Source organism: Haemorhous mexicanus, chromosome 31 (genome assembly GCF_027477595.1).
Source record: "Haemorhous mexicanus isolate bHaeMex1 chromosome 31, bHaeMex1.pri, whole genome shotgun sequence".
Lineage (NCBI taxonomy): Eukaryota > Metazoa > Chordata > Aves > Passeriformes > Fringillidae > Haemorhous > Haemorhous mexicanus.
Window position 1 is genome coordinate 1,071,021 of NC_082371.1, and position 22,417 is coordinate 1,093,437.

General features: G+C 55.3%; 1 protein-coding gene across 19 annotated transcripts; it reads left to right on the forward strand.

Annotated features, from left to right (window-relative positions):
• The first annotated feature begins 1,446 nt into the window (after positions 1 to 1,446).
• Positions 1,447 to 20,254, forward strand: TPM3 (tropomyosin 3). Of its 19 annotated transcripts, none has more exons than XM_059871345.1 (12): positions 1,447 to 1,644; positions 1,971 to 2,096; positions 7,236 to 7,369; positions 8,164 to 8,281; positions 8,497 to 8,567; positions 9,328 to 9,403; positions 10,451 to 10,513; positions 10,651 to 10,720; positions 12,477 to 12,555; positions 14,352 to 14,415; positions 18,454 to 18,574; positions 19,106 to 20,254. In XM_059871345.1, exons 1-11 carry the CDS (start codon positions 1,531 to 1,533, stop codon positions 18,529 to 18,531), a joined length of 993 nt encoding a protein of 330 aa, XP_059727328.1. In that variant the 5' UTR covers positions 1,447 to 1,530; the 3' UTR covers positions 18,532 to 18,574; positions 19,106 to 20,254. The 19 variants fall into 19 exon arrangements, 18 of the variants coding, with proteins under 18 accessions (XP_059727328.1, XP_059727341.1, XP_059727332.1 ...); XM_059871344.1 differs by lacking the exon at positions 9,328 to 9,403 and adding an exon at positions 9,904 to 9,979 and having other exon boundaries at positions 1,490 to 1,644; XR_009489845.1 differs by lacking the exons at positions 9,328 to 9,403; positions 14,352 to 14,415 and adding an exon at positions 9,904 to 9,979 and having other exon boundaries at positions 1,452 to 1,644.
• Positions 20,255 to 22,417: the final 2,163 nt, after the last annotated feature.

The following is a 22,417-nucleotide window of genomic DNA, read 5'->3' on the forward strand; positions in this document are numbered from 1 at the left end:
TACCAGCACAGCTGCCCAGCAGGCTCCAGGCACTGAGGTGAGGCTGGGTGCTGCCTCTGCAGTGCCTCGGGGGTTATACCTGGATACCACTCCCACCCCAGCTCTCAGCATATTCTTCTTTTTCCCTTACAGGCAGCTGAGCTCTGGGTCCTCCCACCTCCATCTGCCCCTGTCTCTGTCTGATATGTTTGATATTAGGTTGTTTTATTGGAAAACCAACTAAATATCAAACATATTCTTACAGCGCCAGGGATGCCCAGCACCGACTTGGCCAGATGCCGCCTGTACCATGTCTCAGGCAGGGGGACCCTCTGCACCCTGTCCTGCACCCTCTGCTGGTCCCCACTGCTGCAATAAAACCTGTCTGCCCATCTCCATGTGGTTGAGAGGGGGAGCCCAGAGCTGTCCTGGGGGTTGGCGGAGGTTTGGGATGGCAGCGGGGTCAACGCTTGCCACCTGTCCCCCCGCTCGTGCCAGGGATGATGACAATACAAAGGCCCGTGGCCCTGTGCCCAGCGCTGCCTCCACTGCCCTGGCATGGGGGGGGTTATTTATGGAGGTGCAGCCACTGCTCAGGGCTCTTGGTGGGCACTGTCCCCTCCAGTGCCCTGCCCAGGGTACCCAGAGCTGCCACCAGCTCTCTGTCCCCTGGGTCTCTGGGTGCTGACCCTTTTAGCCCTCAACATTTGTCCCTGGATGAGAGCAGTGGGTCTCTTCCATGGGAGATCCTAACCTGATTTGGGATCAGGTTAGGGACCTGGGACCTCTGGGCCGGCACAAGGAGGCTGCAAATCCCTCAGCTGCAGACGAAGTGCCACCACTTGCCCTGAGAATTCCTCCCTGCGCCTGGTGAATCTGCTGCTCCAGCTGCCAACAGCATCCTGCCCCTCAGCACCAAGCGCCACCCCAGCTGGAGCTGGGCTTGGGGCTCAGCAGGCTCCTGAGGGTCTCTGCCCCTGGCACTGGGGGCAGTTTCCCCTGCTGCTCCCGGCAGATCCAAACACTTTTGGCCAAGCCCCTGCTCCCAAAATAGTGCCAGGATGATCTTGCCCTTTTCTATGCCGCCCCCGGGCAGGGGTAAATGTCAGCCCAGGGCCACCAAAACATCCTAAGCCCCTCCAGGAAGGCAAATGGGGGTCGAGGACTTCATGCCAGTTCTGCATGGACCCAGTTCAACATCCAGAGGAAGCACTCGGGGCACCAGCCAGGGTGTCTCGTTTCATGGGGGGAGGGGGCACCTGGAACAATGCAGGACCACCTCTCACAGACCTGCTGCTGCTTTTTATAACACCCCAGCTGTCCTTGGGAGCCCAAATAAGGCTGTGACCACCCGGAGCCCCCAGGACACACAATGGGTCCCGAGCACAGACTTTTTGGGAAGGTGGGGAGGCGGCTCAGCCCAAGAAAGGCAAAGCCACTGTGCTGGGCAGAGCTGATAAACGGTCAGTGGGGCACAGGCACCACAGCTGCCCTAGCCACCCATTGTCTGTGTGCATCCCGCTGCCCACTGCTGCCCGTGGCTCACCGAGGATGGAGGCCATCAAGAAGAAGATGCAGATGCTGAAGCTGGACAAGGAGAATGCCCTGGACCGGGCAGAGCAGGCGGAGGCTGAGCAGAAGCAGGCGGAGGAGCGGAGCAAGCAGGTAGGGCAGAGAGCCACAGCCCCCAGCCCAGGGGTGGTGGGGGGTGCCTGTGCTGGGTTACCCTGAGCCCAGACACAACAGAGACTCTGCCTGGGGTATGAGAGTGTGACAGCTGCCACTATCCCTCAGCTCAAGGGCACTCTGAGGGTGGGTCAGCCCTGGGGTGTGGGAATGGGGTGGACACCGTAGGGCAGAGCTGGCCCCAAGGAAAGGGCAGGAGGGATGCCATGGGGCAGAGCTGAGCCTGGTATGGGGCAGGCAGGGCTCTCTTGGGGTGCAGGGGTTCAGAGTGGTGTCCACCTGTGGTGACACCACTGTCCTTCCAGCTGGAGGATGAGCTAGCTGCCATGCAGAAGAAGCTAAAGGGGACAGAGGATGAACTGGACAAATACTCTGAGGCCCTGAAGGATGCCCAGGAGAAGCTGGAGCTGGCAGAGAAGAAGGCAGCGGACGTATGTATGGGGTGCAGGGTGGAAGCTGAGTGTTGCCTTGCCCCCCTTCCTGGTGGGACTGCATCCCTTCCCTGTGCCTTGGGAACACAGGAAGGTCCCTGTCGGGCTAGGTGTGCTCCCGGTAAAACCGTGTAGGTGCCTAGGAGCAGAGAATGGCCCTGTGAAGGACGAATCCGGAGGGCAGAGCCGGGCAGCAAGCAGCCCAATTGCGGGATACGGGGTCCACGTATCCCCAGGAAACTCTGAGTCACGGCTGGGGGTGGTGGAGCCGAGCTCCGAGAAGTGGAAGGAGGAGGGGAGAGCCCTCATCCCCCTGCGGGCGGGGGCTCATGGGCAGCGTGAGCATTGCACAGCCCGGCTATTGTTGTCCGCTGTTTCCAGGAAAACAATGGTGCGAGCGGTGCAGGGTTTCAGCCGGCGGCCGCTCCCCTGCCATCAAGAGGCACGAGGCCCCGCTCGTCACCTGTCAGGACCTGGCAGTCCTTGAGAGGCCGGGATGTCTCAGGCTCCGGTGTCAGAGCCATGCAGCCCAGCTCTGATACAGAGAAGGCAGGAGCCGTCCTCTCCCACCGTGCTCGTGGGGAAGTGCCTGAGTCCCAGCACAGCGCCTGGGCTGCTCTCGCTGGGAGCTCCGTAACCCTGGAGCCTTGCTGTAGGTCGCTGTGGCCAGCCCTGCACTGGAACTGGCTTGTGTCGAGTGCAGCATTGCAGAGCTCTTCCCGCCCTCACAGTCTTCTTGCCCCCCTTTGCTCCTTGTTGGCATTTTCCCTGCTGTCACCACATCCCCACTTGCATCTTGAGCCCCTTTTCCTGGCTGCTGCCCCCAGGGTGGCCCGTGGGGGTCCCCCAGTTTCCCCTTGGCGTTGGGAAGTGGAAAGATTTTGCACCCTGAAGCAGTGAAAGGGCAGAGCTGCCTCCCGGGTGTTTCCAGCCCAACAGAGCCCTTTGGATTCCCACCTCACTCCTGGAACCATGCCATGCCAGACGTGCCATGCCAGGCAAATGCTCCTGCAGCAGGCACCTGCCTGGCTGCTGAGGGTTTCAGGCAGCAGCCCGAAGCCCTTGACTTCTCTCCACACACTTGAAGCATTGACAAATAGGCTTTGTGGGGAATGAGAGCAGTACCAGCGCTCAGTGATGCGTTTATCGAGCTCTTGGGGGGCTCCATGATCCTCACACCACGGAGGAACAGAGCTCCCAGCTCTGACGAATGCTGATCTTCGCAGCGTTATCCTCCTGACACGGGAGGGTTCTCACTTCGGGATTTCACACATGGAAGAGGAGCGGGAGCCTGGCGGCCACAGCCCTGCCCCGGTGGAAGGAAGGAGCAGGATGTGCTGCAGGGCTGTGGGCTCCAGGCCCGCTGAGTCCGGGGGCTCCCCAGGGGTGGCAGTGCCCGAGCTCGGGGCGGGGCCGTGCCCGAACCAGCCGCAGGGCCGAGGGCAGCCCGAGCGGGGCGGGTGGGAGGGGGGTTCCGTGGGGCAGGCCCGGGAAGCCCGTGTGGGCCCGGGTGGATCCTCCAGGCCTTGTGAGGCTGTGTCTGCTCCCTGGGATACATGAGGCCAGTCCCGGTGTCCCCACGCCCATATGGGGCGGGTCCCGGTGGACCCAGGTGCCCGTGGGGCACACTCCGTGCTCTCCCCCGGCCCGGTGTCGGTCCCGGTGCCCCCGCCACGCCCCGGGCGCGGCGGCCGCTCCTCATCTCCCCGGTAACGAGACCGCGGGACGGAACGGAAGTGACGTCACTTCCGTCCGGCCGTTCCGGGCGCGGTCCCGGTGTCTGGGGGTGGCGGGGCTGGAGCGGAGGGACCGAGCATGGCCGGGGCCACCACTATCGAGGCGGTGAAGCGCAAGATCCAGGTGCTGCAGCAGCAGGCGGACGATGCGGAGGAGCGGGCGGAGCGGCTGCAGCGGGAGGTGGAAGCCGAGCGCCGCAACCGCGAGCAGGTACCGCCGGCGCCGCCGCGCGGGGGCAGAGCCGGGCGGGCGGCGCGCCCGGTACCGGGGGTCGCTCCGAGCCGCGGGGCTGCCGGCGGGATGCCGGCCCGGGCCGAAGTGTCCGCTGGGAGCGGGGCTCTCGCTCTGCGTCCATGGCTCCCCCTGGGTCCCTGGGACCCGCCGTGGTGCTGAGCAGACACCGGGGCCGGGGGGGGTGGGGGCGGCCTGTCGTTGTCTCGCTGTTACCGGTGTCCCGGGACGGACAGCAGGGGGGGGAGAACTCGGCCGGGGGGAGAGGGAGGCCCCGGCCATCTTGTGCGGCCCCGAGCCCGGAGCTGCGCGGGTAAGATGGAAGGAAGGAGCGGGCTCCCTCGGGATGCGGCCGGCGCAGGAGCCCTCCCGAGCCCCGCATCCTGCCCGGCCCGGCGAGCGGGGCTCTGCGCTGCCCCTCAGACCGGTACCGGTAGGGGAAGACAGGCCGGGAGTGCCTGAAAGGGAGGAGGGAGCCACGAGAGCAGGATCTGAGCTGGCAGCGCTCACGCTCACCGCCGGAAAGGCCGGTGACAGGGGCGAGGTGACACGGGCAGGACCAGGAGGTGACCGCCTCCCCTGGGCCTGGAACACAGGCAAGGTTGGTGGCGTTTTGGGGACAGGGATGAGGTGACGCGGGGCAGGTCCTTGCTCGAATCTAAGTGTGACTCTCGTTGGATTTGCAGTGACTTTGCTGCATTTGAAGCATGAAGCTGAGTGCCCCCCCCACCCCCCCACCCCCAAGAGCTGGAGCCTGTATCCGTGACAGCACTGTGGCACTGCCAGGGGTGGATCGGGCTCTGCTGCCCAGATCCATGGCAGAAGCTCCTGCCACTCCCAGGCCTCAGCTGGCTCTTTCTTTGCAGCCACATAAGGAATTCTCCTTGCAATAGCTGCATTGTCACGGGTACGGGCGTATTTTTCCCAGCTCCCTGAACCTCCTTCGGGGGAGGGAACCAGTGCTCCCAGTATGGTGCCCAGGACTTGCCTGGCCCCGGGTCCTGGGGAGTCCTCTTGACTCTCTTGGGACAGCACTGGTGAGTCCTGAAGGCCTGGATGAGTTTCTCCTTTGATTTGCTGGGCTCCAGGTGCTCCCTGGTTCAGGGCTGCCTTTGTGAAGGAAGCATGGAATAACAGGAATGTGCCCCTTGTAGCAAGGGTGTCTGAAAGAGTCACCTGGAAGTGTCACCCAGTGCTCTGGGGAAGCCTGACAGTTTCATCTGTATCTAGAGAGAAGCAGCAGAGCAGGAGGTGTAAGGGCCCTGCTGCAGCAGGGGAGAGGCACTTCCTCAAAATGAAGGGTGGTTTTTGGTGGTTTTTTTGGGTGGTTTTTGGGTTGAACACTGCCTGCAGGAAGTCAGGGCTGAGTGACGCAGTTCAAAGGGTCAAGAAGTGAAGGCTCACTGTTCTACTGTGTCTCTGTTGCCTGGGAGAAGGAAGGAGAAGGTCCTCAGCAGCTGGTAGCCCCTTTAATAGGGCAAAGATGCAGTCAGGCAGCCTCCTTCCTGGTTCTGTTTAAGGTATTGCTGTGCCCCTCTTCAGGCAGACCACTTCCCCTTTCAGCTGGGTGGGTGTTGGCTCTGGGCACCAGAGGGATGTGGGCTTCTCCAGAGCTGGGTGTACCTGCATGGGAGCTCCTCTGTGCTATCCCAGCCTGGCCTTGGAACCTGCCAGGGGAGCCTCAGTACCAGTGGGGGGAAGAGCTCAGACAGCCCCTCTAGGAGCTGGATGCAACCAGTGTTGGACCCCACTCTAACACTGGTGCCTTTCATCACTCTGCTCCTCCCTCCTCGGCACGGTGTGGCTGGGAAGGGCTTTGTTATGTGCAGCTGAGGTATTTCGTGTTAGTCTGGCGTGTGCCTGTGCCTGGGTTTTGCAGAAGATCACAGTGCTGCCCTGGAATGGCTGCACTCTTGCCTGCCTGCCTTTGTAATCCTGTTGGGGAGCAGGACTCTGGACTCCCCAGGGGGCTCCAGTGGGATGTCAGAGTCCCTAAAGCATCTGGGCTCCCCTGGACTTTGGCTGGAGTGGATGTGGCTGTAAGCAGGGGCCTCACAGACAATCAGGTCATGCCCCCAGGGTCCCATAAAGATTGCAGAGAGTCTCTAGCTGACTGTTTAGTCTGGGTCTGATCCAGAGGAGGAGTGCCGCTGAAGGGATCTTCATCCTTGGCCTTGAGGTGCTTTGTTTTCAGCAACACTGAAGGGCAGTTCCTGTCCTCTGTATCTGCCCTGTCTGTGTTCTGACTCAACGCTGGAGCAAGCCACAGGGTGATGGCAGTGCTGTATTACCTTACTGAGCACTTGTGTGACTGCCACACGAGTGATGAACTGAGCACAAAGCTGCATGGTCTGTGTTCCCCACCATCTCTGTTGCCAGCACAGCACTATGGGGGCTGGCTTGTACCTTGTGGCCTCTGAAGGCTGACTAGGACATGGATTGCAGTGACTGGGGGGTGGGATGAACTCTGATCTGTGCCAGTTCCTTAAAGCCCCAGTCACATTTCTGGCAAATGTCTGCAGGCTGTCAGTTTCACCAGCTCCCAATGTGTATGACTGAACCAAGGCAGCTGTTGCTGGGGAACAGCCTCCTTGACCTGTCTCAAGACTGGAGAAGGCTTTTGCTCCATTTTTGGATTGTTAGTGAGTTGCTGGGAAGCCTCAAGCACTGCAGACTCTCTGCTGGGGCTGTGGGCTCTGCAGCAACAAGCCCTGGGGCTGGGCAGCACCTGTGACCAGCCCAGCTTGCCAGCACCCAGTACAGCTTGGCACATCCCCGGACATGTTAATCCTTCTCACCTTGCTGGTGAGAGGGTTTGCCTCAAGCAACGCTCATGTCCAGATCACACCAGTAAACTGACTCTCTGCTAAGTGGCAGCTGTCAGCACGCTCCAGTGTGGTGGATAAACAGGGCTGTGATGAATGGCCTGGCAGGATCCTGACAGCTGCAGAGGCAGCCCTTGGTGTAAGTCGTCTCCTTAGTGTTTATGGCCTAAACTCAGAGCAGTGCAGGCAGACAGTGAGAAGCCTGCAGACCTAAGTGTGCTGCTTGCCTCTGGGAGAGCAGCTGAAGCATCCTGGGTTTGCTTTGAGCTCCTGTGTGCTGCTGCTGACCCCATGGCAGATCTCAGTTGCCCTGCCGGGGCTGAGTGCCCTTCTCTGCTCCCTGCAGGCTGAGGCAGAGGTGGCATCTTTGAATCGCCGTATCCAGCTGGTAGAGGAGGAGTTGGACCGAGCTCAGGAGCGCCTTGCCACAGCTCTGCAGAAGCTGGAAGAGGCAGAGAAGGCAGCAGATGAGAGCGAAAGGTGAGCAAGGGCTACTGCTTGCACTCTGTCAGACACTGAGGGTCCGATGCCATCTGCTTTTTGGGCTTCCCAGAGTGAGGGAAGAGATCCCACATCAAGGCTGCACGAGGGACTCAGTGCCTGTTTATGTAGAGCAGCTAAACCTATGCTGATGAACCTGAGGCTGCTGATGGCCTTGATTGTCCTGGAACCTGAGGCTAGGGAGTGAGGAAGTGCCATGTGCCACTATGCATCCCCCCCTCCAAAGGAGGAGAAATACATGGGTTCAGGGACACCACTGCCTTGTAAAGGTGGCTGCGGGTGGGGCAGCCTCTCAGCCAGCATGCTCCCTAACTGGGAGATGTCCCCTGACCTGGCCTGTGATTCAGAGGGGAGTGGTCGAGTTCCAGCTGTCTGATGTGCTTCCTCCTGCACACACCGTGAGCAGCCTGACCCAGCTGCTGGCTTGCCGTAGAGAGACTTGGCCCTTCATTCCAGATGGGGAAGTGCTTTACTTGGCTGTGCTGAGTCCCTAAGACAGCTGGGCTTGTTCTCAGCAGCATTGCACTCCCCTTGGCCTGGGAACCCAGTGATCTGCTGGGGGAATGTTCCAAAGAACAGTTAATTCCAAGCAATTGAGATTGCTGTATTCACATCAGCCCAGAGGCCTCTGCCTTCTGCCTTCAGAGGAATCATGGCTTATCGAGAAGTACTGTGCTTCCAGGGACTGCTATTCATGCTCTGGAACTCATTGCACTGCTGGCTTTCCAAGATTGTTTCACACATCTCCCCTCCTTGTGCTTGCTTTTGGGCAGAGGCATGAAAGTCATTGAAAACAGAGCTCTGAAGGATGAGGAGAAGATGGAACTGCAGGAGATCCAGCTCAAGGAAGCCAAGCACATTGCAGAGGAGGCAGACAGGAAGTATGAGGAGGTGAGACCCTTGGGTGCTCTATACAACTGACCTGGGCCAGGAGACTCTTCCTGCTGACAGCAAATCTAGGGGCAGAGCCACATCAGTGCTCTGCTTGGCCAAGAGCTTCCCACAGCTTCAGTGGCTCCTGCAGGCATTCCTTCCCTTCACTGCTCTGCAGAGCCTACAAGCACAAAACTCTCCTCCTTCCTCTTGACTCTGGTTGTCCTTTCCAGGTTGCTCGGAAACTGGTGATCATTGAAGGGGATCTGGAGCGCACTGAGGAGAGAGCTGAGCTTGCAGAGTCGTGAGTAGACTGCTTGCATGTCCCTGGCAGGTCTGCCTCTGCATGGGCACTAACACTGCATTGCTAACCTTGTTACACAAGGCCTGAAGCACAGGGTGGGTTTAGGGCGGCAAAGGAAAGCAGTGAAAGCACTTCCCTCCTTGAAACAGGATTCGCTCCACCTAGGACATGGAGTTTGCCTTGGGTAGAGACACTCTGCCCCTTTGCATGGACTCACTCCCTAGTCATGGAGGGTGCAGAGCCTTCCTCTGCTCAGCATCCACAGCACTGCTTTGTGTGTGCAGTCACAAGATGGTTCACAGTGCATGTACTGAAGTGGCAGGGGCCTCCCGGGCCAGGGACTGAAGTGGCATTTGGGGTGGTTGAGGGCAGAGCTGTGGCTGAGGCTGCTCTCTGGGCCTCTCCAAGTATTTACAGTAACCACTACAGGCTTCTGCACTGCTGAGCAGAAATCTGGGCTTCCTCTGCTCAGATCAGAGACACAAATCCTGGTGTTTGGGCTCTTTTCACGTGTCCAGGTGCTTTAGCTGATCCTTTAGGAGCTGGTCAGCCTTTCTGTGCTCTGGGCCTTGTCTAACACAGTTGGTGTGTATGCAGCAGCAGCAGCACTGTGCTTCCCGCCCAGATGTGCATGTTGTGACCATGACTTTTTTGTGTTTCCCCCCCCACACCCTTTTTTGCTCTGTGGTGGTGTGGTTCTGGTGCTCCTTTTGACCTTGCCCCCACCTGGCTTGTGTCCCTGTGTGACCGTCACTAACAGTCATTGCCGGGAGCTGCAGGAGCAGATCAGAGTGATGGACCAGAACTTGAAGTGTCTGTCTGTTGCCGAAGAAAAGGTACTAACCTTTCCCTTCTTGAACCATTAAACCAAAACTCATGTGGTCTCCTCACTGTGCTCCTCCCCTCAGCTTAATTGCGTCTCTCTCTCGCTTTCTCCTGGAACATTGTGTCTTCTCTGCCCCTATATATCCCTTTTTGAGTGGTGGTGGCTGTCCTTCTGTCCATCAGAACAGCTTCCCTCCATACAGCACACTAAAAGTGAAGCTTCTCCTTGGAGACTCCAAGTCTGGCAGAAACCTGTGTCTGCATCTCACTGCTCAGCTCTGTGCCCCGTGCATGTGCTGGCAGAATATTTGAAACATGAGCTCAGAGGCAAAAAGGGAACTTGCTTTCTGCACAGGTGCCTCAAAGTAGGGTCCTATCCAGTCTGATCTCAGACAGTCTCCTAAAGAACTTCCTGATCTTCCCTGCACGTGGATTCACTTCTTGTCTCCTGTCTTTCCCTCCCACTTCTTCTTTTCCTTTTTTTTCCCCCTTTCCTTACAAAACCCCACAGTAAATGTTCCGAGCTGGAGGAGGAGCTGAAGAATGTCACCAACAATCTCAAGTCTCTTGAGGCTCAGGCTGAGAAGGTAGGGCTGCCTGTCCCAGGGCCAGAAACATTGCTGTTGTGCTAGGAGGGTAAACAGCAGAGCACCCACTGAGGTGGAAATGATTCAACTGCAGTCTTAAGCAAGTCAGGAGCGCTGTGCTTGCTCTGCTGGGAGGGCTCAGGTATTTCAATGGAGGGCTTGGAAGCTGGGGTGGGGGAAGCCTGGCTGCCCTTCCCTGCCGTGGGGCAGACTCAATCAGCCAGGATGTTTAAGCTGCTAAAATGTTAAGATGAGAATTTTTCTGCATCCAAGTTTGTGTTCCATGCATGATGTGAGACTTGCCACCTGACCTAGTCCTGTTGGATTTGGGTGAGGATGTGAACAACTCCCAGGTGGGAGGTTCTGTTGTCATGTGTGCTGCAGTGAGGAGTTTATGCTGCCCTCTGTAGTTGTGGGCTCTCTGGAGAGGGAGGTATCTGGGGCTGCTGACTGCTGACTCCTTTTCCACAGTACTCTCAAAAAGAGGATAAATATGAAGAAGAGATCAAGATTCTGACTGACAAACTCAAAGAGGTGAGTGACCATGTCAGGATGGCCCAGCTGGGTGACCTGGCCTCAGCTTGACTGGGAAGAGATGTGAAGTCCATGTCCTTGGACTGGTGCCCTTTCCTGTAGAGCTGTTGCACTCACTGGCTTATTTCTTCTGGCAGGCAGAGACCCGTGCTGAATTTGCTGAACGCTCTGTAGCCAAGCTGGAGAAGACCATTGATGATCTGGAAGGTACATTCTGGGGTTAGGAAACCAAGCAATGGGTATTGAGTGAGAAGCTAAGGAGGGCTGTGTCTCTGGTAGCTGGAGAGCAGACAGGCTGCTGTGCTCCTCATTCCTTGGAGCATTATCCCACTTGGCCTCCAAGGTGAGGCTTGGCAAGAGTCCTGCCCTGTGCCTCTGCTCTGAAAACAGTTCCCCTGTGCTGCAGCAGGTCTTAAGCTCTTGATCCAGACACCTGGCCTTATCTAGATAGCTTTTGTATTTTGGTAGTGATGTCCTCAGGAATGTAACTAGATCCCTGTGCCCCAGTTTAATCCAATTCATTTAGGAATGGCATAGGAAAGAAGCACCTTCACTTGTAAGAATTGGTCACAATAACATACTTGTGTGCAGAACATCATAGATGTGCTGCCTACTGCAATTGGGGTCTTGCAGGTCAACCACAGGAGTCGGTGAGTCTGAAACAGCCCCCATGAAGACTCAGACTCCTCAGTGTGAGTCCTGAACCAAGGTTGAATCCCCAGCAGTTCAGTCCATGGGGTAGTCAGCCTGTGCCAAGGGTGGGTTCCTTTCCTCCTCCCATTCCTTCACACAGTCCTTCAGGAACACTCCTGAGGCCAGCCATTGCAGAACCTTGCCCCAAGCCACAGAAGGAGAAGGTTTCAGCTGCCTCCCTTAAATCTGGGACTGTGGCCAGGTTCTTTTGTGGATTGCTGTGTCTGGAGTGGTGGTGCTGGTAAACCAAAACCCTTACAGGTTTCCTACCTTGACCACAGGTGTGCCTTTGTGGTCTTTTAGTGCCAGCTCTTGGAGATACAAAGCACTATCCTACTGTCTGTAGTCACTCTGGAGGTTTATTATCTACAAATAGCAATGGTGTCAGCTGAGCTGTTCCAGAACTGCAGCTAAGCAGCAATCTGAGCCACCTCATGGTCCAGGACAAGCTTTTATTTGGAACTGCAAAAAGTCCTCCAAATCCCTGCATGTGTCCCTTGAAACCTGTTGATCGAGAGTTGGCTCTGGTCTACAGCCTTGCTGCTGAAGTGACCTAGTTCATGACAACTTACAAAGTTCCCCAGGCTCTGTGAGGCTGTTAACAGCAAGCCCAGCTGTACTATAGCCCAGCTGCCAGAGCTGGAGCTGTCTATGCCAGCTCTGCAGGGCTCAGAGATGTGTCAGCACAGTTCCAGGCCCATCCCTCCCTGGAGGCAGAGAGCTGCCTGTCTTCTCCATTATCTGATGGAGAACGCTGGTGTGGCCAGTCTGCTCCCCCGCCTCACTGCATCCTGCAGGATTGGAATTTCCTCTGATGCCCAGCTCTATTACAGGACTGACTTCTCCCAAGCCAGTCTTTGCATAGAGACACAGGTGAGAACAAAGCACCTCAATTATCAGTGCTCTCCTTAGGTGTAACAAGCTTCTCCCTAAGTGGATGGAGTTGCCTTTCCCTGCTGCTCCTCCTGACACTGGTTCCTGCTGACCTAGCTGGACAGCTTGTTTTTACAAGGTGATGTGGTTGAGTGCTTGGCTCTGCTGCCCTCGGAGCTGGAATCCTGGAAGGCACTTGTGGGTCAGTTGGTCCTCAGGCTGCTGGAACCCTCCTGTTCATTGTTGGGGATGAGCATGGAGTCGTGATGGCTCCACATCTAACTTCATTTTCTTCTGTTCATGTACACCATCATGCTTTTCCCACCCCGGAGTGTTGGAAGAACTCTTTGCCTTCCCTTATTGTTTTCCTTTTGTTCTCCTCCTAAACCTCTTCTAGATGAGCTCTATGCCCAGAAACTGAAGTACAAAGCAATTAGTGAGGAACTGGACCACGCCCTGAATGACATGACTTCCATGTAAATATGAGCTGGCTGGCGTTCGCCTCTTGCTTCAGCAGCCTGGACCGCCAGTACTTGCTTGGTTTGCTGTGGTTTCTGTAGTTGGAGAATCGTCCAGGTTACTTCTACAGATCTGCCCAAGGAGCCCCAGCATGCCATCCTCTAACTCTAGGTCCTTGTGGTCTGCATGTGTAACCAAGTGCTGTGCTGGCCTGAAAGGGTTCTGACTTAAATTTGAGTGCAATTCCCATTCCCACTGGGAAAGCCTTTCTCAGGAAATGTGGCTTCGTCATCTGTTGGAGCCACTGGGCCACAGTCTCAGGATTCCTTCTGGAAGAGGCTGTGGATAGTGCTCAGGTGATTCCTTAGGAATTGCCACAATAGGCTTGAGATGGGCCAGATCATGAACTGATCTGTGGAAGTAGCTGAACTTGTGTGTTTCTGCAACTTTGCTCCTTAGCTTTGTTCAGATCTGCAGTGGGTGCTGCTAACAACTGCTCCGTCTGGTCCGTGCACTAACCCAGGAGAGGCCAGGTCCTCATCCCATACAGAAGAGCCTTAACACGAGTGTCCCAGCATTCCCTCAGCAGAGTTTGCTGTGCACAAACACTGAGGCTTTTCTTAAAATTAGTGTCTCCTTCTGTCTCACACAGATAAGTCTTGTGGTTCCAAACTCCACTTTGGATTTGTCTCTCTGCTTGGTGGCTTGTTCTGCATCTGCACCCGGCATTCACGCTCTCTTCATCTCACTCTGAATTCCAGTACCTTTTTCCAGTTACTGTGCACAGGGCATCCCTGGGAATGGGTGCTGTAAAGACACGGAAGCAGCAGCAGCAGCCCCCCAGTTCTGCTGCACTTGCTCCCAAACAAAGCTCCCTCTGTGTGACCTGATGTGCCAGACACAGCCTGCTCTGAGGGGCTGCCCTTTCTGTGCTGGGGGAGCATGGAGGATGTTGTTCTCATCTGCATATCTTGTGTGGAGCCATAAAGCTCTTTTTGTATTTCTCTTGCCTCTTGCTCGAGCATGATGTCACCTTTTTTAAGGAACACAGTTCCTGTATAAATGGCTGTTGCTTTTGAGAAATGGGTTTCTAGTGACCACTTGCTGCTTTAGAGTAACTGTCTCAGCATTGCCTTCAAACTGGCGTCACTCTGAGTGGAGCACAGACCTCACTAGCACGCTGGATTTTTCTTTGAGGTGTGTTACTGGCTCCCAGATGTGATGGCAGCTTTGCAGACAGGGCTGTGGGGTCAAACTGGAGGCTGGGGGTTGAAGCAGGAGGCCCTGGAGCTGTGCCTGACTGAAGACACTCCTCATTCCTGCCTGCTTTGGAGTGCTCACCAGCACTGGTTGCCAAACACTGGCTTGCTGTGGGAGGTCACACACCTTATAGTCGTTAGCCAGGGTATGGAAGCCAATAAATACTGTGTGAGCACTGGCTGATCTCCACTGGGGCAGAACTGGTTGGGCGTGAGGTGCTGCCTGTGCCAGGGGGAAAGATGTGTGGCCTCTTGCTTCAGGAATGAGAAGGCACTGCAGCAGGGCTGTAAGCATCTGAGCCAGGGAATCTTTTTGCAGAGCACTTCCCTCCCCATGCAGGGGCTGGGGGCGGCAGGATCCTTCTAGGAGTGTGGCATGGAGCTTCCCACTGAGCACTGTCACTGGGCTGTGGATGCCTGGCGTGTGTCACTGCTGGAGCTGTTGCTGGTTGATGTGGTATGATAAACACAGGTCAGCTCTCAAAATGGCATGTGCTGCCTCATGGTGGTTGGTCAAATACTTTTTCCTTTCTGGATCGGTTCATCTGCCCCAGTGCCCGAAGAGCCCTCCATGAGCAGAGTTCTGATGACATGGGACACTTCCCGTGGCTTTCTCAGGTTTGTGCCCTTCTGCTCTCCACGTGACAGCACTGGCAGTCAGGATAATCTAGGCACACTCACCTGCCCCAGCCTGTCCCACCCACTCTGCCTTTGGTGGCAGGTGGGGAAGGGAGGGAGCATTCAAGGAATCTCAAAGTGTGGGCTGACTCTCCTGGGATGTGGGGCAGTGGCTGTGCCCCATGAGCACAAAGCAGGAGCCCAGAACTTTTCAGTAACCCAGCTGCAGCTGGAGTTGAGGATCTGGATCCTGTGGGAGCAGGGGGCAGAGCTTCTGTAAATATGAAGGCTTCCAGTCCAGTGTTCCACTGTCAGCTCTTTAGACAACAGGGACACCATCATTGTCTGTCAGTATCTGAAGGTCAGAGGAGAGACCAGGTTCTGCTCGCTGGTGCCCAGCAGTAGGACAGGCAACACATGGAAACTGATGCCCAGGAAGTCCCACCTGAACATGAAGAATTTCTTTCCTGTGTTGGTAACTGAGCACTGAGCAGATTGCCCAGATACCATGTGAAGTCTCCCTCACTCGAGATATTCCAGAATGATCTGGACACAATCCTGTGCCAAGTGCTCTGGGGTGACCCTGCTTGAGCAGGGAGGTTGGACCAGATAACCCCCAGTGGTCCCTTTCAACCTCACACCTTCTGTGATTGCCAGTGGTGGGAGGTGGCAGCCTGCCCTCAGGCAGGGCCTCTCTCCTCACAGGGAGGTCTGGTTGCACCCTGCCTCTTGCTGTGGGGAGCTGGTGGCTCTTCTCTGCTCAGGGGTGTTCCCAGGAATGTTATCCAAGGCTGGGCTGTGGCAGGCCCTTTCCCCACTCATCCAGAAGGAATCCACTGTGGGTGGTGGATGGGTATGTGGGTGGGTGATGCAATGGTTACCCTGGGAGGTTTTGGAGGCATCTGGTCTGACTGGATTGCTGGGCCTGTGCAGGCTGGTTACTGGGAGCTGTGCTGTGATGTGGGAGTGCTGCAAACACAGGTTAACTGACCAGGAGGGCCAGCTCCTGGGGCTTCCCACATCCTGGGGCTCCCTCAGAGGCAGGGATGGCTGGTGAGGCTGCCCTGGGGGTGGGCAAAGAAGGGAGCAGGTATGGCTGCTGCAGACCTGGACAGGTGTTCTATGTGGAGAAGCTGTTCCTGAAGTCTGGGAAGTTTAGTCATGCTAAACACTCCAGTCTGCTGCCTTGTGTGGGTGAATCATCAGGTCCCTGTACACAAGCAGGAATATTTGCTTGGAAACTGTGAGCTGTTGCACCAAATTCTGCTGAGCACAGTTCACTCTCATCCTCTGCCACTGGGAAGACCCAGGACCAGCCTGGGTCTCTCAGGTCTGGGGGCTGGCATTGGGGCTGCTCAGAGCAGCATGGAGCCAGAGTCCCTCACAGGAGTAGCAGCTGTTGTGCAAGGCATGGGCCAGGATGCCACGTACCCACAACTTCCCTCAACTTCCCCATTGTGGTAGGTCAAAAATCATTGGCTTCTCTGCCTATGCCTTGGTCCCTTGGTGGCTTTAAAGAAGGGACAATCAATCAGCATTACTGCCCTCTCCTGCAGAGCAAAGTGCAGTTAGAGGGTCCTGAGAGCTGAGAGAAGCTGAGAGTGAAGCTGAAGTTGAGCTTACCCCTCTGTGTGCAGGTGTTACACTGGAGGGACTGGGCTGAGACTCTGGGGAGGGTGATGTGCTTTGGCTGCTCCATGTAAACCACTCCACTTTCTGGAATTTCACCCAGCTAGGTCTTGTTCAAGAGCAAAATATTCCGAGATTGAAAGCAATGAGGAATGGTGTAGGTCCCCTTCAGGGGGTGCCTGTCACTCTTGCACTGTGAATGACAAAGGAACAGGCAGGAGGCAGGATTGTAGAAAGAGTAAAAGGAGGTTTTATTCAAGAGAACCACGTGGTTTAAATAGAGTGATACGATAGATTCTGTTTGGTTGGCTAACTAACAAAAACATCTTCCTCACACACTGTCCTTAAGAAGAACAGAAAGATGAAGTAGAAAAACACCACCTGCAGATTGTTTATACTTAACAAGTTATCACATCCTTATAACTCCCTAAAAATTCTCACAAGCCGCTGTGAGGAACGCTTGCTGTTTCTCTTTCTCTGTCCCATGGCATCCACAGGTGCCTGAGAGTCTTAGGACCCCATAGTACAAAGATTAGAGGGGAAGGCCAAGGCCAAGGCTGTGCTCTGGGCTCACTCCTCCAGCAGAGGCATCACACTGTGTGTCACTGCAGGTGGTGCTGGTCACTTCTGCCAGGCTGGAAGATGTGTAAGGGTTTTTTTCCTGCTTGGAATTCCCCAAAGTGCAGGAATTGGAGCTGTCAGGCTGGGAGGACTCTGCCCATGCAAATGAGCAGGAGAGATGCTGAATGTGTTCTCTGTAGTGGCTGGTTGTGGCTGGTGGCAGGACATTGCCACCCAGCCCTGAGAAGTGACAGATCTGGAAAGGGTCCAAGTGTGCTGATGAGTGTAAGTGCTCGAGGATGCTGTGGCTGCTGGACCTCTGTGGGGCTCTAAGGACAGGATTGCAGAGGCCACAGCTGCAAAGGCAGTGGCAGCTTGTGCCCTGCTCATGGAGTTGTTCTGGGGCAGATGTAAAAGAGGACTCTGTGCTCCAGAAGTCCCTCTGTCCTGTACCTGAAGCAGTTGCTGCCTCCAATCCTAACTGGGTTGTTAGTGTGGCACCAGGCATGTTCTCAGAGAAGGGTCCTCCAGGCCAGGGATGAGATGTTTTCATTCTCAGTTCTTCTGGTGTGCCTGTCCTGCTGTTCAAACCCTGTCAATCCCACTGCAGTGTGGTGTGGCTCCCTCTGGAAGCTATTTCTGGTACAGCTGTGGCAGGACTCATTTCTGCAGTGTGCTCCATAGGCTTAAAGCACATTCCAGATCTCTGTCCTTGCTGGGGTCCAGCCCAGCCCTGCCTGCAGGCTCCTCTTCTGGTGTCTCTTCTTCCTTTCTTTGCCTTTGCACATCTTTGGCAGCACTTTCACTTCTGCCCACACTTGGCTTCCTCTGTGATCTTCCTGGGCTGAAGCACAAGTTAGAGAAAGACAAACCTTTGGGAATAGCTGACTGTCCTCAGAAGCACACACTATGGAGACAGCTTGTTTGATGTGCTCATCTTGGTGCTCTACTAACCTTCCCTTTCTCTCTTTTTTTCTCTTCCTCTTGTTTCCCTTATCCTGTTGCTGCTGCAGAGCGCCTGTACAGCCAGCTTGAGAAAAACCGCCTGCTCTCTAACGAGCTGAAGTTAATGCTGCATGATCTGTGTGACTGAGAAGGGGCCCACTAATCCCATTAACAGCTTATTGCCACCACCACTGCTGTGGACCACACTGAAATCTGATCATTAACACTGGCAGACTTGCGAATTTTATGCAATTGCTGCTTTTTAACGAGGCACTTGGATTTATCCTGTAATTTATTTAAGCTTTTTTACTATATAAAGGTAACCTCTATTCTTGGTGAAGTCACCCCCAGACTTGGCTGTGTTTTGACCAGTCTTGTTTGCTTGTCCAGGGGGTCCTGCCTGGCTCCTCTATGCAACCAGAATTGCTGCACCCCCAAATGAGGGGTGGGCTGAAGTTAGACTTATGTCTGCTTGAAGCTGCCTGTCAAATGCTACAACTTAATTTACTGTTAGCTGAATGACTGTAGGATTTCCTGGTGCATGGAATGATGGCTTCTACCAATAAAGGACTGACCTTGTGGTCTGTGAGACACTGCACACCTGTAGTACATTCCTATTTAGGGGAGCCCTTACTGAGAAGGTTTGGGGGCAGCAGTAATTTCCCAGGCCTGACCCCAGTGCAGCTACAGAGCCCTGGAATGGGTTGGGAAAGCTCACAGACATCTTGACAGCAAGTGCCAAAATGCACAGCCTGAGGCTGTGTCCTGGGTGCCTGCAGGGAGTATTTAAATGCTGCTGTTGCTCATGCTCGAGGAAGGCTGTTCTCTGTGCAGTTTCTGGCCCTGGGGAGGTTGGGAGTGGCTTTGGGAATCTGCCTGTACCTAAAGGACATTTTTCCACAGCCTGTCTGTCCAGTGCCCCAGCGTGTGGATGTCTCCAGTGATATGGGTGGGCTCACCTTTGGAGTAAAGCCTACTTAGAGCACTAGCTACTGATCTGCTCTCCTCCTGGCTTAAGGAACATGTGAGAATTGACTGCACAGCTGCCTGCAGTGTTGGGCAGGGTGCAGCTCCCTCACTCCTCACTCTGCCTGTCACTGCTCCAGCTCCTGCCCCGCTGCCCTTGGGGCTGGTGGTCTGCTCCCTGCTGCTGGCCTTGGCATCCCTGCCCTGGGCTGAGGGGAAGGGGGGCACAACCAGCTGGAGTTCCAGGGGTGTGTTGCTCTTGGGTGCCTTGCTGGGCCACGTGTGTCAGCTGTGGAGGTGTGGAAGCCCTGGGAAAAGCTGGCTGCAGTCAGAGACTCCTGCATGTGAAACACTGACCAGAGCTCTGGCTAAAGGTGCACCGTGGCCATTCTGGGAGCACCAGCAGTGTGAGAGGCGAGGGCTACACACGAGCCAGGTAACCTCAAAGCTTCCAGCTGCACCCAGCCAGGCACTCCGGCCCCAGGATCGCTGCAGCTGCGTGGGGAAGGGGCTGGCACAAGCTTTCTTTGGCAAAGGACTCTCTCTTGTCTGATGATGATTTGTAACTCTGGACTCTTGTTTTTGCCAGATAAACTGAAATCCACCAAAGAGGAGCATCTCTGCACGCAAAGAATGCTGGACCAGACCCTGCTAGACCTGAATGAGATGTAATGGATCCCTGCCACTGCCTCTGCCATGCGATGCCAGCCCAGCTGCTGCTGCCCTCTAACCCTGGCACCAGAGTTTACTTTCTGTTGCCAACTTGACCAAACACAGATCTCCTTAGTTCCAGGGTTAAAGGTCACCAGGTTGGGCAGAGCTTCAAACAGCATCATTAAGGGAAGTAAACAATGCAATAATGTTTGGAGAGCATGTTTGAGATGTACACATTTTGTAACTACCTTTTTTTGTAGCGACCATTATAAACATTCCAAATAACGTGTGAGGCTGGTGAGCTACACTTCAGAGCTCTTGGCTTTAGAATTTGGTATTAACCTTCTGTTAATTGGCTCTGGGCCACCCTGCTTTGGCAGGGCAGGAAACAGATATGATGGTGCTGGCTGTGAGTCAGAGTAGCCAGGCTAGGGTGACAGCCTGTTGAGAGAACTTCCTTTTCCAGGAGCTGTTTGCCAAAAGCACAGTTCAGTTTTCAGCTTTAAGGTAGCTCTATGTTGGGAAGGAACAACTTGGGTGAAAGGTGTCTTTTTTGGGGGGTGGTTGTTTTTTTCTTAAGCCAAGCCAGTCATCTGAACAATTGAACCAATTGAACCTTCACAGGGATTGTGTCCCTTCCCCTCCACACCCGAAGGGCTTAGAAAAGCCACTGTCCCTGTAACCCATTGCTACCCTGGAGCTGACTTTGCCTTCACTAAGTGCTGATGCACCAAGCTTCACTGCTCATCACTGGGTTACACTTAACAACTTAAGTACAACAGCCTTGTGTCCTTGGAGAAGTGTTTTTGCCTACCTGGAGGGAGGGAGCCAAGCCTTCCCTCCTGCCCAGGACTGCTCTTATTGTCTTAATTGAGTACAAGCCATCTCTCTGTGCATTGCTGATGTGTTGTGTTGTGAGGTGTGAGTGTGGCACTGTCACGCTCGCAGTAACTTGTGGTTGGAGCATGCTGCCTGGTTGTAGCAGTTTTTGGGGCCAATCTGGAGACAAAAAACATATCCAGTGTTTTGATACTAAATTGAAAAATTGTGTTACTGTCTTTTGAAATAAAAACTGATCCCTCCACATGGCTGCTGGCTGCAGAGCTTTACTGTGCGGGCTTCTGGGGGATGGTGTACGTGCCCATCCCTTGGGGGTGGGACCAGCACAGGGTAAGTAGCACTTCCCAGGGTAGGAGTGCAAAAGCAGGACTGCTTCTGAGTTCCTCAGACAGCAGAACTGATGAGTTCCTCAGTCAGTTTGGAGACCACTGAGTTGGGTGGAAGTGTTAATCTGCTGGAGGGCTCTGCAGAGGGATCTGCAAAGCCTGGATCCAGTAGTGCGACTGGCAACAAGGCCAAGTGCCAGGTACTGTCTTTGGGTCACCACAACTTGCTGCAGTGCTCCAGGCTTAGGGAAAAATGGCTGCAGAGCTGGAAAACAACCTGGGAGTGCTGGTTGGCAGCAGCTGCACATAAGTTGGTGTGTGCCCAGCTGGGCAAGAGGCCAAGGGCACCTGGCTGGTACCAGCCATGATGTGGCAGTGGGACCAGGCAGTGCCTGTTCCCTGTGCTGGGCACTGCTGAGGAACCACAAACCCTGGGGTCACTTTTGGGTCCCTCGTGACAAGAAAGACTTTGAGGGGCTGGAGTGCATCCAGAGAAAAGAATGGAGCTGGGCAAGGGGCTGGAGCAGGAGGAGTGGCTGAGGGAGCTGGGTGGGGAGCTCAGCCTGGAGAAAAGGAGGCTCAGAGGGCCCTTCTGGCTCTGCACAACTGACAGGAGGGGACAGCGGGGTGGGGTAGACTCTGCTCCCAGGGAACAGGGACAGGACAAGAGGAAATGGCCTCAGGTTGTGCCAGGGGAGGTTCATATCGGATATTACAGAAAATTTCTTCACAGGAAGGGGTCCAGCCCTGCCCCATCCAACTTGGCCTTGAACTCTTCCAGGGATGGGGTAGTCACAGCTGCTCTGGGCAATCTATGCCAGGGTCTCACCATTCTCACAAGGAAAAATTTCTTCCCAATATACCTGTATTGGTTTTGCATAACCTGGTTTTTGGTAGCAGGGGGCCCACAGAGGTGGCTCCTGTGGGAAGCTGCTGGAAGCTTCCACCATGTCCAGCAGAGTCAATCCCTGATGGCTCTGAAGATGGACATGCTGCTGGCCAAGGCTGGGCCAATAAGAGAGGCTGGTAACGCCTCTGGGATGACATACTTAAGAATTAAACCAAAGTCACACAGTTTTGTCCTAGTCAAAGAGGAAAAGATGAGAACATGTGAGGAAAAACAACATGGTGACTCCAAGGTCAGTGCAGGAGGAGGGGCAGGAGGTGCTCCAGGTGCTGGGGCTGAGATTCCTCTGCAGGCTGTGGTGAGACCATGGTGAAGCAGCTGTGTCCCTGCAGCCCATGGGGATCCATGGGGATGCAGAGGTGGCAGAGGTGCCCATAATGGAGCAGTGGATGCCTGGAGGAGGCTGTGCTCCAGGGGGAGTCCCAGTGGAGAGAGGGGGCCCTGCTCCCAGGCAGGAGCAGCCTGGCCTTGGAGGACTGCACCCTGTGGGAAGCCAGATCCACATCACAGCAGTTTGGGGGGGCTGTGTGCCCGTGGGGGGAATTCACCTTGCAGCAGTTTGGGAGAGCTGTGTGCCCATGGGGGCAATTCAGCTTGCAGCAGTTTGGGGGGTCTGTGTGCCCATGGGGGGAATTCACCTTGCAGCAGTTTGGGGGGGCTGTGTGCCCATGGGGGGAATTCACCTTGTAGCAGGTGCAGCAGGGTTGCTGCTCATGAGAGCAGACCCATGCTGGAGAAGTTCCTGCAGAACTGTCTTCGTGGGAGGGAGCCCATGGCCTCACAGGGGAAGGATTCCTCTCCCTGAGCAGCAGAAGAAGAAGAACTTGGGTGATAACTGACCCAAAAACCCCCATGCCCTGTTTCCCTGCACTGTCAATGGGAAGGAGGGAGGGGCTGGAAGGGAAGAAGGTGTTTTAAGGGCTTATTTTACCTCTCGTTATTCTCCTCTAATTCTGTCAGTAATAAATTCACTTTGCAACCTTAAGCTGAGCCTGTTTTGTCCTTGAAGGTTTTCTCCCAGTCCTTCTCTCAATTCATGAAACCCTATTTTTTTTTTTTTCTCTCCCAGCTGTGGCAGGGGAGGGGGAATCAGTGACTCTCCTGGGTGCCTGGTGTTGGGCCAGTGTCAAACCATGGCAATCCCATCTAGCCCTGCCCTCTGGCAGTGGGAAGC